The sequence below is a fragment of the Pistacia vera genome, unplaced genomic scaffold (genome assembly GCF_008641045.1).
Source record: "Pistacia vera cultivar Batoury unplaced genomic scaffold, PisVer_v2 Contig1152, whole genome shotgun sequence".
Lineage (NCBI taxonomy): Eukaryota > Viridiplantae > Streptophyta > Magnoliopsida > Sapindales > Anacardiaceae > Pistacia > Pistacia vera.
In genome coordinates, this window is record NW_022195196.1 from 80,001 (window position 1) to 94,104 (window position 14,104).

General features: G+C 37.2%; 2 protein-coding genes across 2 annotated transcripts; both read right to left on the minus strand.

Moving 5' to 3' along the window:
* Positions 1–7,453: 7,453 nt before the first annotated feature.
* Positions 7,454–8,497, minus strand: LOC116146738. The gene is made up of 2 exons (XM_031432167.1): positions 7,860–8,497; positions 7,454–7,747 (listed from the first exon to the last, which is right to left on the minus strand). The coding sequence occupies exons 1-2, from the start codon at positions 8,454–8,456 to the stop codon at positions 7,646–7,648; spliced, it is 699 nt and encodes a 232-aa protein (XP_031288027.1). The 5' UTR covers positions 8,457–8,497; the 3' UTR covers positions 7,454–7,645.
* A 4,246-nt stretch (positions 8,498–12,743) lies between these two features.
* Positions 12,744–13,822, minus strand: LOC116147001. Its single transcript, XM_031432429.1, has 2 exons — positions 13,172–13,822; positions 12,744–12,952 (listed from the first exon to the last, which is right to left on the minus strand). Exons 1-2 carry the CDS (start codon positions 13,769–13,771, stop codon positions 12,854–12,856), a joined length of 699 nt encoding a protein of 232 aa, XP_031288289.1. The 5' UTR covers positions 13,772–13,822; the 3' UTR covers positions 12,744–12,853.
* Positions 13,823–14,104: the final 282 nt, after the last annotated feature.

Sequence of the window (14,104 nt, forward strand, 5' to 3'; positions counted from 1 at the left end):
GAACTCCTAGGAATTCCAAAGTTGAGTGAAGCTTGCTGGTTGGAACTCATTTCGTCAGTATGTCAGCTGGGTTTGTTAACGTAGAAATCTTTTTCATTTTCACCAATCCTTTGTCAATTATGTCCCTGATAAAATGCAGCTTGACGTCAATGTGTTTGGTTCTTTCGTGATACATGCTGTTTTTGGTCAAGTGAATGACACTTTGAGAATCGTAGTGAACCTGGATACATTCCTGTTGCAAGCCCAGTTCATTGACTATTCCTTTCAACCAGAAAGCTTCCTTCACTGCTTCTGTAATGGCTATGTACTCAGCTTCTGTGGTAGAAAGAGCAACCACGCGCTGAAGAGAAGACTTCCAGCTCACCAGATTTACTCCAATCGTGAACACATAGCCTGTTAGGGATCTTCTTTTGGTTAAGTCACTTGCATAGTCTAAGTCACAATATCCTTCTACTTCAACCTTGGAGTAGTCTGACCCAATGTACTTCAAACCAACGTCAATGGTGCCCTTCAGATACCTTAGAATCCATTTAGTAGCTTCCAGTGAGCCTTCTCTGGTTTGCTCATGAACCGACTCACCAAGCTGACTCCATATGCAATATCAGCTATGGTACACATCATTGCATACATCAGGCTCCCCACAGTGCTTTGATAAGGAATATCTTTCATATCCACATCTTCTTCAGACGCAGCAAACTCATCACTGGCAGCAAGCTTAAAGTGTGCACCCATGGGAGTTGTAACAGGCTTGGCTTCTGCCATATCAAAAGCCTGAATTATTTTTCTAACGTAGCCCTTTTGAGATAGAGTTAGGACCTTCTTTGGTCTGTCCCTATTGATATCAATCCCAAGGATCCTGTTAGCTCTTCCCAGATCCTTCATTTCGAACTCAGATTTGAGCTTCTCTTTTAGCACTTGGATCTCTGTTTTATCATGACAGGCAATAAGCATATCGTCTACATACAGTAGGAGATAGATGTAGTTGTTATCCTCTAGCTTTTGGAAGTAAACGCAGCTGTCATGGTAGCTTCGTTTGAACCTTTGTTTGACCATGAATTCATCAAACCTTTTGTACCATTGGCAGGGAGACTGCTTCAGACCATAGAGGGACCTCTTCAACAAACACACCTTGTTCTCTTCCCCTTTCTTGATGAAGCCTTTGGGTTAAGCCATGAGAATTTTCTCTTCCAGATTCCCATGTAAGAAGGTAGTTTTTACGTCAAGTTGTTCAAGTTCCAAGTCCTTTATGGCAATGATGGCAAGGATGATTCTTACTGAAGTGTGCTTAACAACCGGTGAGAACACATCATGGTAATCGACTCCTTCAACTTGGGAGTAACCTTTTGCCACAACTCTAGCTTTAAATCTAGCTTTCTCTCCCCCTGGAATTTCTGGTTTTCTCTTGAAAATCCATTTGCAGCCAATGATTTTTTGATCCTCTTCCTTTTCCACTAGATTCCAAGTCTCATTTTTGGTGAGAGAATTCATTTCCTCATCCATGGCTGCTTTCCAGTGTAGCCAATCTTTGCTCTTACGGGCTTCAAAATAGTTTCTTGGCTCTTCTATATCAAGGATGTTAGCCACGTTCAAAGCATATGCTGTCAGCTTTGTATGGCCAAAGGTATGTGGGGGGGTTATGGTTTGAGCATATCTGGCAGGTCTGATCACTTCCTTTCTTACTCGATCTCTGGCCAGCTGATAATTCATAATGTCACTGCTTTCTGCTACAGCTCCACCTGCTTCTTCCGGTTGCTGAATGTCACTCACGTCTGCTGATGTATCCTCTTCATTCCCTCCATTTTCAAGGTCATCTTCTCTTAGGGGTGTTTCGAATTCAGTCAGCTCCACCTCAATCTGAGTAGGGGCTATTGTATTCTCTTTTGGTTCCTGCATGTTAGTCTTATACAGTACTAGCTCATTGAAAGTAACATCTCTGCTTATTATGGTTTTATTTTCAGAGATTATCCACACTTTGTACCCTTTGACACCTTGAGGACATCCTAAGAAAATGCACCTTTTAGCTCTTGGATCTAACTTTCCTTGCTTAGAGTGAACAAAGGCAGTGCAACCAAATATTTTTAGGTGCTGATAACTTGGGGATTTCCTAGACCATTTTTCTTCAGGGGTTGTGAAACCTATAGCTGAACTAGGTGACCTATTAATCAGATAACAGGCAGTGTTTGCTGCTTCAGTCCAAAATCTTTTCGGCAAGCCAGAGTCTACTAACATGCATCTCACTTTATCCAATATTGTCCTGTTCATTCTCTCAGCAATACCATTTTGCTGAGGGGTATAGGTGCAGGTCTTATGTCTAGTGATCCCACTAGCCACACACAAGTCATCAAATTCCTTATTACAATATTCCAGTCCATTATCAGTCCTTAATGTCATAATTTTCTTTCCAGTTTCAGTTTCAACTAAGTTTTTCCATTCAATGAATTTACTAAGGGCTTCACTTTTGTGTTTCAGAAAAAATATCCAGACTTTTCTAGTAAAGTCATCAATGAAGCTAATGAAATATTGATTCCCGGATAAAGACAAGGGTATTTGGGGTGAACCCCACAAGTCAGAGTGGACATATTCAAGCACATCATAGGATTTATAAGATGCATTAGGAAATCTGAGTCTATGGGCTTTACCAAATGTGCAGCTTTCACAGAAGCCAAGATCTTTTACTTTCTCTGGTTTAATCTGACTTTACTTGCACAATTCTTGAAGACCTTTTGAGCTGATATGTCCCATTCTCCTATGCCAGGTAGTCATCTCATCTTGTTCTATAGTGGTCACGACAGCTTTCCCAGTTAGGACAGTTCCTTGTAAAATGTACAGACCCTGCTTCATAGTCCCCTTCATCACCATCTCTTTATCCTTGAAGACCTTGAGGGTACCTGCACCTGAAGCATATGTTAACCCTTTTGCATCGAGCAAACTCAAGGAGACCAGATTTCTTTTCAGGTCTGGAACATATCTCACTTCCTGAAGGGTCTTTAAACTGCCATCCCACATCCTGAACTGAATTGAGCCAATACCAGAAACTTGACATGTCATGTCATTTCCCATAAGCACTTTACCTCCATTCAGGGACTTATACGTGTAGAACCAGTCCCTCCTGGGTGTCATGTGGTAGGTGCAGGCTGAATCCAATATCCATTCTTTGTGATCATCAATGGAGGACACCATTAGAGCAGTGGTAACCTCACTTTCTGCAATAGCAGCAATGACCTCTGAGTCTCCATTTTCTTTCAGTTTCTTGAGCCTTGATTTGCAAAATCTTCTGATATTACCTTCTTTGTTGCAAAAGTAACAAGTCAATTTCTTGTTAGACTACGATTTTTGCTTGTTTTTGTAACAGTTCTTGCCCTTCTTGGTATACTTCTTTTCTGATCTTGCGTTAACATAGAGACCATCTCCATTCCCCTTTCTTTCAGTCTTAATCTCAAGATCTCTTATCCTGAGGGCAGCGATCACATCATCTAGAGATACATTTTCTCTGCCATACTTAATGGCATTCTTGACATCTTTATAAGAATCAGGTAAGGAGTTCAACACGAGAATGGCTTGAGTATTATCACTCAGTTCTTCACCACTGTCAGTAAGATCAATTACCAATTTTTGAAAATCATCAAGATTATCTTCCAAAGATTTTGCAGAGTTCATTCTAAAACTGAAGAGTTGTTCCTTTATATATGCAATTCCAGGAACTGATTGGGACATATATAAAGATTCAAGTTTAAGCCAGAACTTAGCCGCTGTGTCTTCGTTTCTGACTTTTCTCATCACGTTATCAGAGAGGTTCAAGATGATTGTACTGTACGCAAGTTCCATCATATCTTCCTTTTCCATTTGAGTCAAACTTGGAGGCATGTTCTTCTCTCCACCGAGAGCACGATGGCATTTCTGTTGCACAAGAATTGCCTTCATCTTCTGTCTCCAAAGGACAAAATCCATTTTCTTGTCATATTTCTCAACTTCAACCTTCGTACCACCCAGCTCTGAAATCTCTTCTTCTTTTGCAGAACAACTCTTACTCTTCAGGAAACAATCAACCTAAAGCTCTGATACCAATCTGTTGAGGATATTAACTAGAAATCCTCCAAGAAAGAGTTCAAGACAATAAAGATTACCAAGAAGAACATCAAAACAGAGATCGGAGGAAAAACAAAGAAAAGATGGAAGTACACGTTGTTTACTTGGTTCGGATTTAACTCAAGAATCCTACTCCACGGCAGGGTTTGTAAGGCCCTAGTTCGTCCACTATAATGAAGTCTGATACAATCACTAATCTGAGAATTACAATATTGAAAGCCTAACTCTCATGCCTCTCACTGATTGATTTTTTTCATTACTTACAGAAGGTACAGACCACCTTCTTTATACATGAGCCTAAAGGGAAGATATGGAGGTTATCATAGCTGTGTGATCTTAGCTAGGTTAGTTAGCAAATAACTAACGTAACAAACGCTAGCCATGCAGCTGAATAATCGTCTCATCCTCTTAACAGAATAAGAGGCATACTCCAACAGTAAAAAGTGAAATGGGCAAGTTCCAAATGTCCAGGAGAAGTGTGATAGATAGAGGTTGGAGAGACAGAAATGTTGAGGTGTGAAAGTGGGGGTCGAGAAGGGAGTGAGGAAATAAAAGAGTTACAAATGGCGTGAAACTGGAGGATATCCGTTCTTTTGTGGAAGCGTTTTGCGATGGAGATGAGTAGGTCTTCTGGAAGAGAGGACCAATCAGATGAAGAACTATCCACGCTTGGCGAAGAAGAAGATGACGATGATGTTGATGATAATTGATCTTGATGGAGTACTCCAGTTAATTGTTGGTGCAATTTACAGTATCTTCCTTTATTCCTTCTCCAACAAGCAAGAAGAAGGATGAATCTAAAGTGATTGATGGGTTACGCAGTTGAGGAGTCCATATTTGTAGTTTAAAGATACTCAATTTGTCGTTTTACGGATTTTCACATGGCTGTAGGTCTGAGTATGACACTTTTTCTTTCAAAAAACTTATGGGTCTATGAAACATGCTCAAACCTGAGAAGGATCGATGTAATTTCCACGTCTCTACAACTTCACTGCAAAAATTCTATTTTATTTGTCAAATGTACCGGAAGACAAAGAAATAAACTGTTAGCTTGAACACTAACATGTCATTGAACTGAAACCGTGCTATTCCTAATGCCATGATCGGGCAAAAAAATGGTAATCTGAGTCTCATTCACACTGACAGTGAAAAAGCAGATGGGTAGATGGGGAAAATGAACATCACAACTTGGAAAATTAACAAGGATTATTAGCAACAGAGATCGAATACAAGCTTGAAACTATGAACTAGAATTTGTATCAAAGCTTGCAACAAGTTATTAGACCTGTACAAACTTCCTTAATAATATGTTCAAGCCTTCACTATGATAAAGAAAAAGATAAAAAAAAAAAAGCTTTTCAACATTTAAGATCGGGCAATGGAAAGATCAGAAGTTGAAAAATAGCACATCATTTGATGAATCCGGGGAATTCAGGGGCGAAGCCAGGAATATTTTTGGGGGGGTGCTGAATTCTTTTTTTAAATAATATTTAATTATTTTTATGCTATTTGGATAACCTCAATAATATGTATAAATGTTTTTTTATTAATGGAAAACATACTTATACCTAATTATGAGGTATAATGAGCGTTACATTTCAAAATGTTTTATATGTTATAGAAGTTGGTAAGATTTCTTTTTCAATAATCATTAATATTAAAAATAAAATTCATTTCTAATAAAAATTTATGAAATAAAAGTCTTTTTTTTTAAATACATATAATAAGGATTGGTATACAAATTGTGTTGAAATTGGCGACAACTTTAACAGTAGAGGTCTGTGCAACGCACACGGGGTCTCAAGGGGTAACACCTCTGGGCTCGTAAGTGGTTTGGGTTTATACCATGTATAACTGTTGTAGGATTTTCTAAGGATTATAAGCTTGTGAATAAGATCCTAGTTATTTAGGTTTCTCTTCATAACATAGTGTACAAAGATATTATTCTCTTATATGAGTAATTTAGCAAATCATAGCAAATATATTCATTTTAACGGACTCACTGATGGTTCAGCTTGAATAGCAACAAGAAACTTTGTGATCCTTGTGTGATCAATAAGAACTTCAACCTTGGAAGTCTTCATGCCTATTTCTAGTTTGTGCTTTGAAAGATGAGCAAGCAATTTAAGGTGGCTTCCAAGGTTTAAAGATAACTCATAAGCTAACATCTACTTGTACAAAATATAAGAATTAATTAATGATGATGTATATGCACTTTTGTATATGTAGTACCACACTTATATATCTATTAAACGAGTTAACGACTTTTTCCCACCCAAAAAATAGCTCATTGACACTTTTCTACACCCACACTTTTAAAATATCATTTTACCACCCAAAAATTATATTCCTTTAACAATTTCTATTCAATAGATTGTGAGGACAAAAATACCCCCACCAAAGATTAACCCCCAATCATCGATGACCGAAACGCACCTCAACCAAATTTCAACACCTGAAATCGGCGTAAAATTGACACCACTTTCCCCATCTTCCCTCTCTCCCCACCTGATTCCACCCAATTTTACGCCAATCGCTACTAGGGTTTAAGTGATTTCTCTTGCTGGATTCTAGCAATTTCCGGCAACCAAAATCAAAATTGACACCACCCTTAGGCTCACCATCAAGCCCTTAACAAAACCCCCAACATTTTGGTGACTGAGCACTCACCGTTTGTCGGCCACTACGTATTTGGCTATATCACAATGTTACTGTTTCACGGTCAGATGCCGGCCATTATTGACACCAAAAATCACCATTGTCACCACCATTCCAACCCCCATCCTCACCTCTTCAAAACCCTTAACTCCACTCGCCCTCCCATCTCGCAGCTTGTCGCCAGTGACTTGCCATTGCTACAGTGAGGTAGTTGCATTTTTGCGACCCCAACCATCTGAAAATAGCCGGAATTTTTGTGTTGCTCTTTGAAGTGTTTGGGTTGTTGTTGGTGTGTTTTTCTAGTTGCCAGTCGTTCCCTTATCACTTACAACCTTGATACTTTGTTGCGGACACCACCTATTCGATTTTATTCCCCAACCATAAACCCATTTTTTCCCACTTGCAATCACCCCAAACTCAACAACAACGTTTACGACGATTGCCGCTAGTGGGGGTGATGCCCTCAACGATGAGTCGAATGGTGGGGTGGGGGATGATTTCCGATGGAGAAAGCGGCTGGAAAAAGGTTGAGAAATTGCTAAAGACGGCTGGCGTTTTAAGGGCGATTGAAGAAGCTGAAAGACCATCCTGCCTTTACTTATGGCAAACTTTTGACCGTCCTACCCTTCCTCACAACGAAAATGACTAATGGTGGATAGTAAAATGGTATTTTAAAAGTGTAGGAGTGGAAAAGTGTCAATAAGCTATTTTTTGGGTGGGAAGAAGTCGTTAACTCTTATTAAACGCTATAAAGCTATCCCAGTTGCATTTATGAAAAAGCTACGCATAATTGCACTTTATTTATCAACATTACAACTTGGGTAGAATACTACCAAGGCAACTATATAACATGATTCATGCAATTTCAGGAAATAAGCCTTCAGAACTGGGCTCTTAGGATTCACAATGGATTGCAAGACGTTAAATGTATATTAGGGTTGTCCTTGTAAAACTTTGTTAAAACCGTCCTGCTTTGTGAAGATAACTGCAGCAGCTTCATAGCCTAGAAAAACATATCAAATAGAAAGCAGTATTTCTCAGCCTTAATTCGTATATCTGGGTAGAGAAATTATCATTATATATATATGAAGCCAATTACAAAAGGGAAAACTTACCCCATCCACATCCAACATAAGCCCCAGCTCTAAAATACCTTCCTTCTTTGTAAGCAAAGGACGTAAATTTTCAGTAGACATAGGCATAATCTCCAAATTATCCTTCACAATGAAAGTCACTGGACCTTTTATAAATCCTCCGTCAACAGGAAATCCTGTGTTTGCAGGTGATGGAGGAACATAAGACACGGCAGAGGACATTTTTTGCTTGCACCGAGGACATAGCAAGTTTGGAACATCAGCCACAAATGAGTTACAATTAGAACATACGTATGATTTTCGATTATGCAGTTCATAATCAGAAAGCATAAGAGGGATTTCAGTGGCACATATTGGGGCTCGGGGATTTAGCAGTGCGTTCTTCTTTTGGTTTGGTTGCAAGTAGGAATCACTAAGACTTTCAATGGTCTCATAGAGTTTGGCTAGTGAACCCACCATGTCTTCTTTTAAGATCCTAGTGACAGTGGCAAGTGGCAGAGACAGAAGATGGAAGAGAAAATCTACAAAATCTTTGCCAGCTTCAGCAAAAACAACTTTGTCAGCATTTGTGTCAAAAAAAAGCTTCAAACTTATTTTGGCTTCTGTGGCATTTTCCATGGTTTCTTTGAAAATGTGCACAGAAGGTGCCTAGCCATATGAACCATGGACACATTGTTAAAGTTATATAAATAGGAAGAAGAAGAGTTGGTAATTAGGAATATATATTTGTATTTATTGCACGCCAAAGTTGGAATATCGTGGCCACGGTACTACTTTTTCTTTGTTTAATTAGGACTTTTAGAATCACAGTACTATGAATTGTTCCCCATTCATAATTCAATCCTTTACTTGGCTCGTAGGCTATGGGATTGTTTACCTTGCTTTAGAATATTTGAACTCTTCCTACTGGGAATGACGCCAGGAAAAGTCAAGTTAAATCTTGGCATCAAAATTTCTCTCGTTTACTTCTAGCTCATATTAATTAACTTGCATATATAGGAGTCAGTTGATTATATCATCATTTCAACAAGTAAATTAACTGTAGATTAAGCAAAGCATAATTTCCATCCTTAATACATCAAAGAGTTTTTGTAATATCAAGTGCAATGCAGAAACCAGGAAAACATATATATACTTGTTCTGTTAAACAAAAGGGGTAATGATTTTATAGCTTTCATGTCAAACTCTATCCATTGTCACTACTACAAACTCCTATCAACTCTCGCAAACAAGAAACTCTTATTATATGTAAAAGCTCCAAGAATTTTGTCTTTTTAACCACTTAAAAGACAAATTTCACACTCCTATAAACACTAACATGCAAAATTTTACTAAATTTTTTTTGTGAGAGTTTAGATCTGAATTTTGATTTCATATGGTATATGTTAAAATTCTAGTTTACGCACATATTCACATTGAAAGATAATTTTTTGTTATATTATACAAAAATAGTAATTTAACTAAATTTTTGTCTTTAAGTATTTATTTGAAATAAAAATTACCATTAACAAATTTTTTGTACTCAAATTCAAGTCTGCATTTAAAAAAAAAAATGAATATCCCCAAAATTAAATTCCATTTTGTAGGAATAGCCGAATAGACAGCCAGTAAAATAGATTTTTTCAAGAACTAAGATGAAAAAAACACTTCCAAATAAGCAACAATTCATGTTTTTGTTTTATAGTGTTTATCAATATTATAAATTTAACCCACCCATGGGTAGTCCTGACACAACGAGTTAACGTGATAAAATAAGGCTAGCACCCGGTTACACATTTAGAAATAATAACACAAGTCTCAGTCCATAAGCTTAAACCTTAAAAACAAAAGTAAAATCTGATTAATTTATTGAATATTCTATATCTTCAAAAGAAACAAATAATATGTTTATATACAGTGGTGATAGCCAACCCTAACAAGGCTCTAATTAACAAGGAAATAAAATCCTACTTAAACACGAAAACTAATTAAAATAAAAAAAATAAAATTTAACTAAATTAAAACTTCCTAAATCAACTAAACTCCTAATTAAAGTAGAAAACTACTTGAATTCCTAATATGAAACCCTAAATAAATAAGAAAATCAAATAAAGAAAGGGAAACAAAATTAAGTCCTAATTAAATCCTAATTTAACACTATTTTCCCTACATCAGACTCCTCCTCTTAAAAATAAACTCGTCCTCTGAGTTTCAATCTGGTGGGTGATAGTTGAAGTAGAGTAATAAGTCCTCCTTTGGAGCAAATAAATATCCTTTGTCATTGATCTTCCTAGGAGAGTTGTCAAGCACTATAGTCTTTAAGTTGAAATCGGGTGTCGTCGATGTTTCATCCTTTTGATCTTTAACTTGTATGTGTTCTTCTTGCTCAAGCTTCTCCTTTAGAACAACTTGCTTTTGCTTAAGCTTCTCCTTTAGAACAACTTGCTTTTGCTCAAGCTTCTCCTTTAGGATGGTTTGCTTTTTCTCTTGTTCAATCTTCTCTTCTTGGAGAACTCGTTCAGCTTCAATGTCTACTTTATGCTCAATCTCCTTTGACATGTGATCCTCAATTTGTAACATCTCACGATCTTCATTGGCTTTAAGAATTTCTTTAGAAAGTGCTTGATGATTCTTGTCTTCTTTCATAACTGCTGAGGCATGCATTCTTTGACGAAGAATTCTTTTTTTTTTTTTTTTTTTTTAATTCTTAATTGTGATTCTACATCAAAGTCTAATTAAAGAACATCAAACAATGTCTGATCAGGTTGTCAATCAATTTGAGTTCGTATGTTTACATTCAGCCCATTAAAGAATTCTAAAGCTACTCTATATGGATGTTCATTATAGTCAAGGTGGAGTAACAACCGTCGATATTCAACAATATATTTTCGGACAGATAACAAGATCTGCTTGTAATCAGGAGGAAGAAAATCCCCTTGTAACAGCTGCTTCATCTTGTACCAGGTTCCAACCGGTGCTTTCCCCTCATGAAATCTTCTAGCCTATAATCTTTCCCACCATGCAAAAACTCCTCCCTTCAACCTACATGCGACCAGTTTCACTCTTCTCCCCTCTGGGATCTCCATATATTCAAAAAACCTATCTACCTCTGCCATCTAATCAAAAAATTCCTCAATATCTAAATTTCCTCTAAAGCAAGGGATATCTACCTCTAATCTGAATTCATTGGATTCTCTGTCACCATACTGATTTCTGCCATACCCCATTTTCCTTTTAAGTTCTTCATAACAACCATCTTCTTCGTCTGACTCTTCCATGTAAACTGGCTGTCTATGTCTATTTGTAAAAACAGGTCTGCCAATAAGCCGTCCATGAGCGACATCATCCTCAGTACGTTGCCTTTCGTCATTCCTATTTTTGTTGGCATTTATGCTGAAAGCATCAAGTCAATTTGCAATTTCTTCAAAGCGTCATTCCAAAAGCTAGAATCTGAGATCTATTCGTTGCTTCAAAGCTCTCAACGCCACCCCTTGCGAGGTCTCAGCTATCTGATCTTCGTCATGAGAACCGTCGCCACCTACAACTTCATCACCTGCCATTAGATTAGACGAAATTTGCTTGCTTTGATACCAACTGACACAGCGAGTTAGCATGATAAAATAAGGCTAGCACTCGACTACACCTTTAGAAATGATAACAAAAGTCTCAATCCAGAAACTTAAACCTTAAAATCTGAAGTAAAATATGAATAATTTATTGAATATTCTATATCTTCAGAAGAAAAATATAATATGTTTATATAGGGTGGTTACGGCCAACCCTAACAAGACTCTAATTAACAAGAAAATAAAATCCTACTTAAACACGAAAACTAATTAAAAAAGAAATCACAACGGTTGACTAATTATAAAATAAGAAAGTAAAATTTAATTAAATTAAAACTTCCTAAATCAACTAAACTCCTAATTAAAATTGAAAATTACTTGAATTCCTAATATCAAACCCTAAATAAATAAGAAAATCAAATAAAGAAATGGAAACAAAATTAAATCCTAATTTAACACTATTTTCCCTACATCAAGTCCAACGTAAGGGTGAACCAAGGAGGCTATGTATGGCTTCAACCCACAATCTTAGATTTGATTCCCCGCTGGGAGGCCGCAATCCTAGGTTCGATTCCCCGTTGGGAGGCTGTAATCCTGGGTTCGATTTCCTCCTGGGGGCCACGGCGGTGGGTTTTTGTGGGATCAAGTTTTATTATCTGTAAGCAACTATTCATGTTTTTGTTTAATAGCTTCAACTTTATTGTGGTTGCCATGACCCATTTTTGAACGAAATAGAGACAATAACAGGAACAAAATATAATAGTAAAACAAAACAAACAGTAAACAAAGAAAATAATACGCACGATTTACCCTGGTTCACCCAATGTGGGCTACGTCCAACTGAGTCAATATTATTGCGGGACCCCCGAATGCGTCTCCGTTATCCATTAATACTGAAGTAGTCGACAATTCCAACAATGTTAGTGTGTATGAGTAAGAGGTGACTCAATGGACACATAGCGAAGCTATTAATAGCCGATCCATTGCATAGGAAGAGAACAGTTGGTAATGAGGAACCAAATATTTGTTGCAGGTCAATGGTAGAAATTTTCCTTGCTCAGGACATTTCGAATCATGGTACTGGAAATATAGAAAAGAGCTCATCATGAATTAAATCTTGAGGCACTAAGAATAATCCCTGATATGGCCTGTAGGCTATGGAAGAAATTGCCATTATGTAGAAAGTTGAGTTCTCTGTACGGGAATGACGGTAACAGTAAATTAAATCTTAAGACACTACTCCAAACTTCATTTATTTTTTCCATAAACTTCAGAAATGTAAAGGAAAACACATAATTCAATTCACAGGTGTGTTAAGCAAACGTAATTTGCATCATTTATTCATCAAATAGTTGCAATGCTGAAACCGAACAATACATTTTCTGTTAAACATGTTGCAGAGTAGTGACAAGTTATAGATTTCAATTATCAAACTCATCAATGATTCCTACTCCCCACATGGAATGTATTTTAATTAGACACATCAATGTCCTTGGGTTCTTTCTTTAAGAGGAAGACAGAAGTAAGAGCTGCATCTGATTGCAAGGAAGTCCCCAACAGCTCCAGGACCTGAAATGGAAAGAAAATCATTATGAACCTAAAGATATATTTTCAAACTGAAGTTTTAATGGATTAGAACCGTAATATTCCCACCAAAACACTTCGGACCTACTATTTCATTGATTGCAGAACCATATTATTAATCAACATACCATCAGTTTGAACCATTGTTTCTCAAGACTAAACAGAATTTAAATAATACAAAGAAGCCAGAGATGAACTCGTTACCTCATCAGCGCCAAATTCAACAACTCTTTTCTCTAGGGCACCAATATCCTTAACATGTTCCTGTATCAGATCAATGCTAGATATCATTGACCCAGGTGTCACTAACAAATCATCTGTCACCATATAAGTAACCAATTTATTCACAATACCACCCTCACAAACCGAATCCATCTTCAACAAGCTGACCACTTCGTAAGACATAGAAGAACCACAATGAGGACAACGTTTGCTAGTTTCATCTGACACACACCGGCAACGGTTAGAACAATTGTAAATTTTTTTCTGATTTGGTTGTGTACTACCTCCGGGCACCAGCAAGGCAGAAGTTTTCTCTTGGGTTTTCAATAACTCAAGTTTGTTTTGATTAGGTTGCAAGTAATCTTTATTCAGGTTTTCAAGGCTCGGGTACAGATTTCCGATGCAGCCAACCATGTTTGCGTCGCGGAGAAGCTTGATGACAGTTCCTAGTTTCAAAGAGAGGAGATTGAACAGAACGTCCACGAAATCTTTTCCGGCTTCTGCAAAGAGGACTTTCTTTGCTCCTTTGTCTATCATTAACTTCAACGTTAACTTATTTGGGGGTGTGGTGGTTGTTGCCATGATTGATAATTGTCCACACAGAGAAGAGAAACAGTGGGCAAATAGGGAAAAAAAGATTTGTAGCACACAAAGTTTGGTTCCCCTTCTTGCATGCCATTAGTATTTTTTTATATGAAGTGACATAGTCCATATGTTTTTTATTAATATAAAATCAAATACTCTCTTTAAATTTCTTCAAGTTTGGTACTACTTTTTCTTTGTTTAATTAGGACTTTTAGAATCATAGTACTATGAATTGTTCCCATTTCATAATTCATTCCTTTACTTTGCTTGTGGGCTATGGGATTAATTACCTTGCTTTAGAATATTTGAACTCTTCCTGCTGGGAATGAC

Bases quoted from the DNA above. Each gene is read 5' to 3' on its own strand.
- LOC116146738 (XM_031432167.1), bottom strand. From the start codon at position 8,456: ATGGAAAATGCCACAGAAGCCAAAATAAGTTTGAAGCTTTTTTTTGAC. The intron at 7,748-7,859 runs GTAAGTTTTCCC...ATGTTTTTCTAG, and splicing joins TTATGTTGGATGTGGATGGG to GCTATGAAGCTGCTGCAGTT.
- LOC116147001 (XM_031432429.1), bottom strand. From the start codon at position 13,771: ATGGCAACAACCACCACACCCCCAAATAAGTTAACGTTGAAGTTAATG. The intron at 12,953-13,171 runs GTAACGAGTTCA...TTTCCATTTCAG, and splicing joins TTGAATTTGGCGCTGATGAG to GTCCTGGAGCTGTTGGGGAC.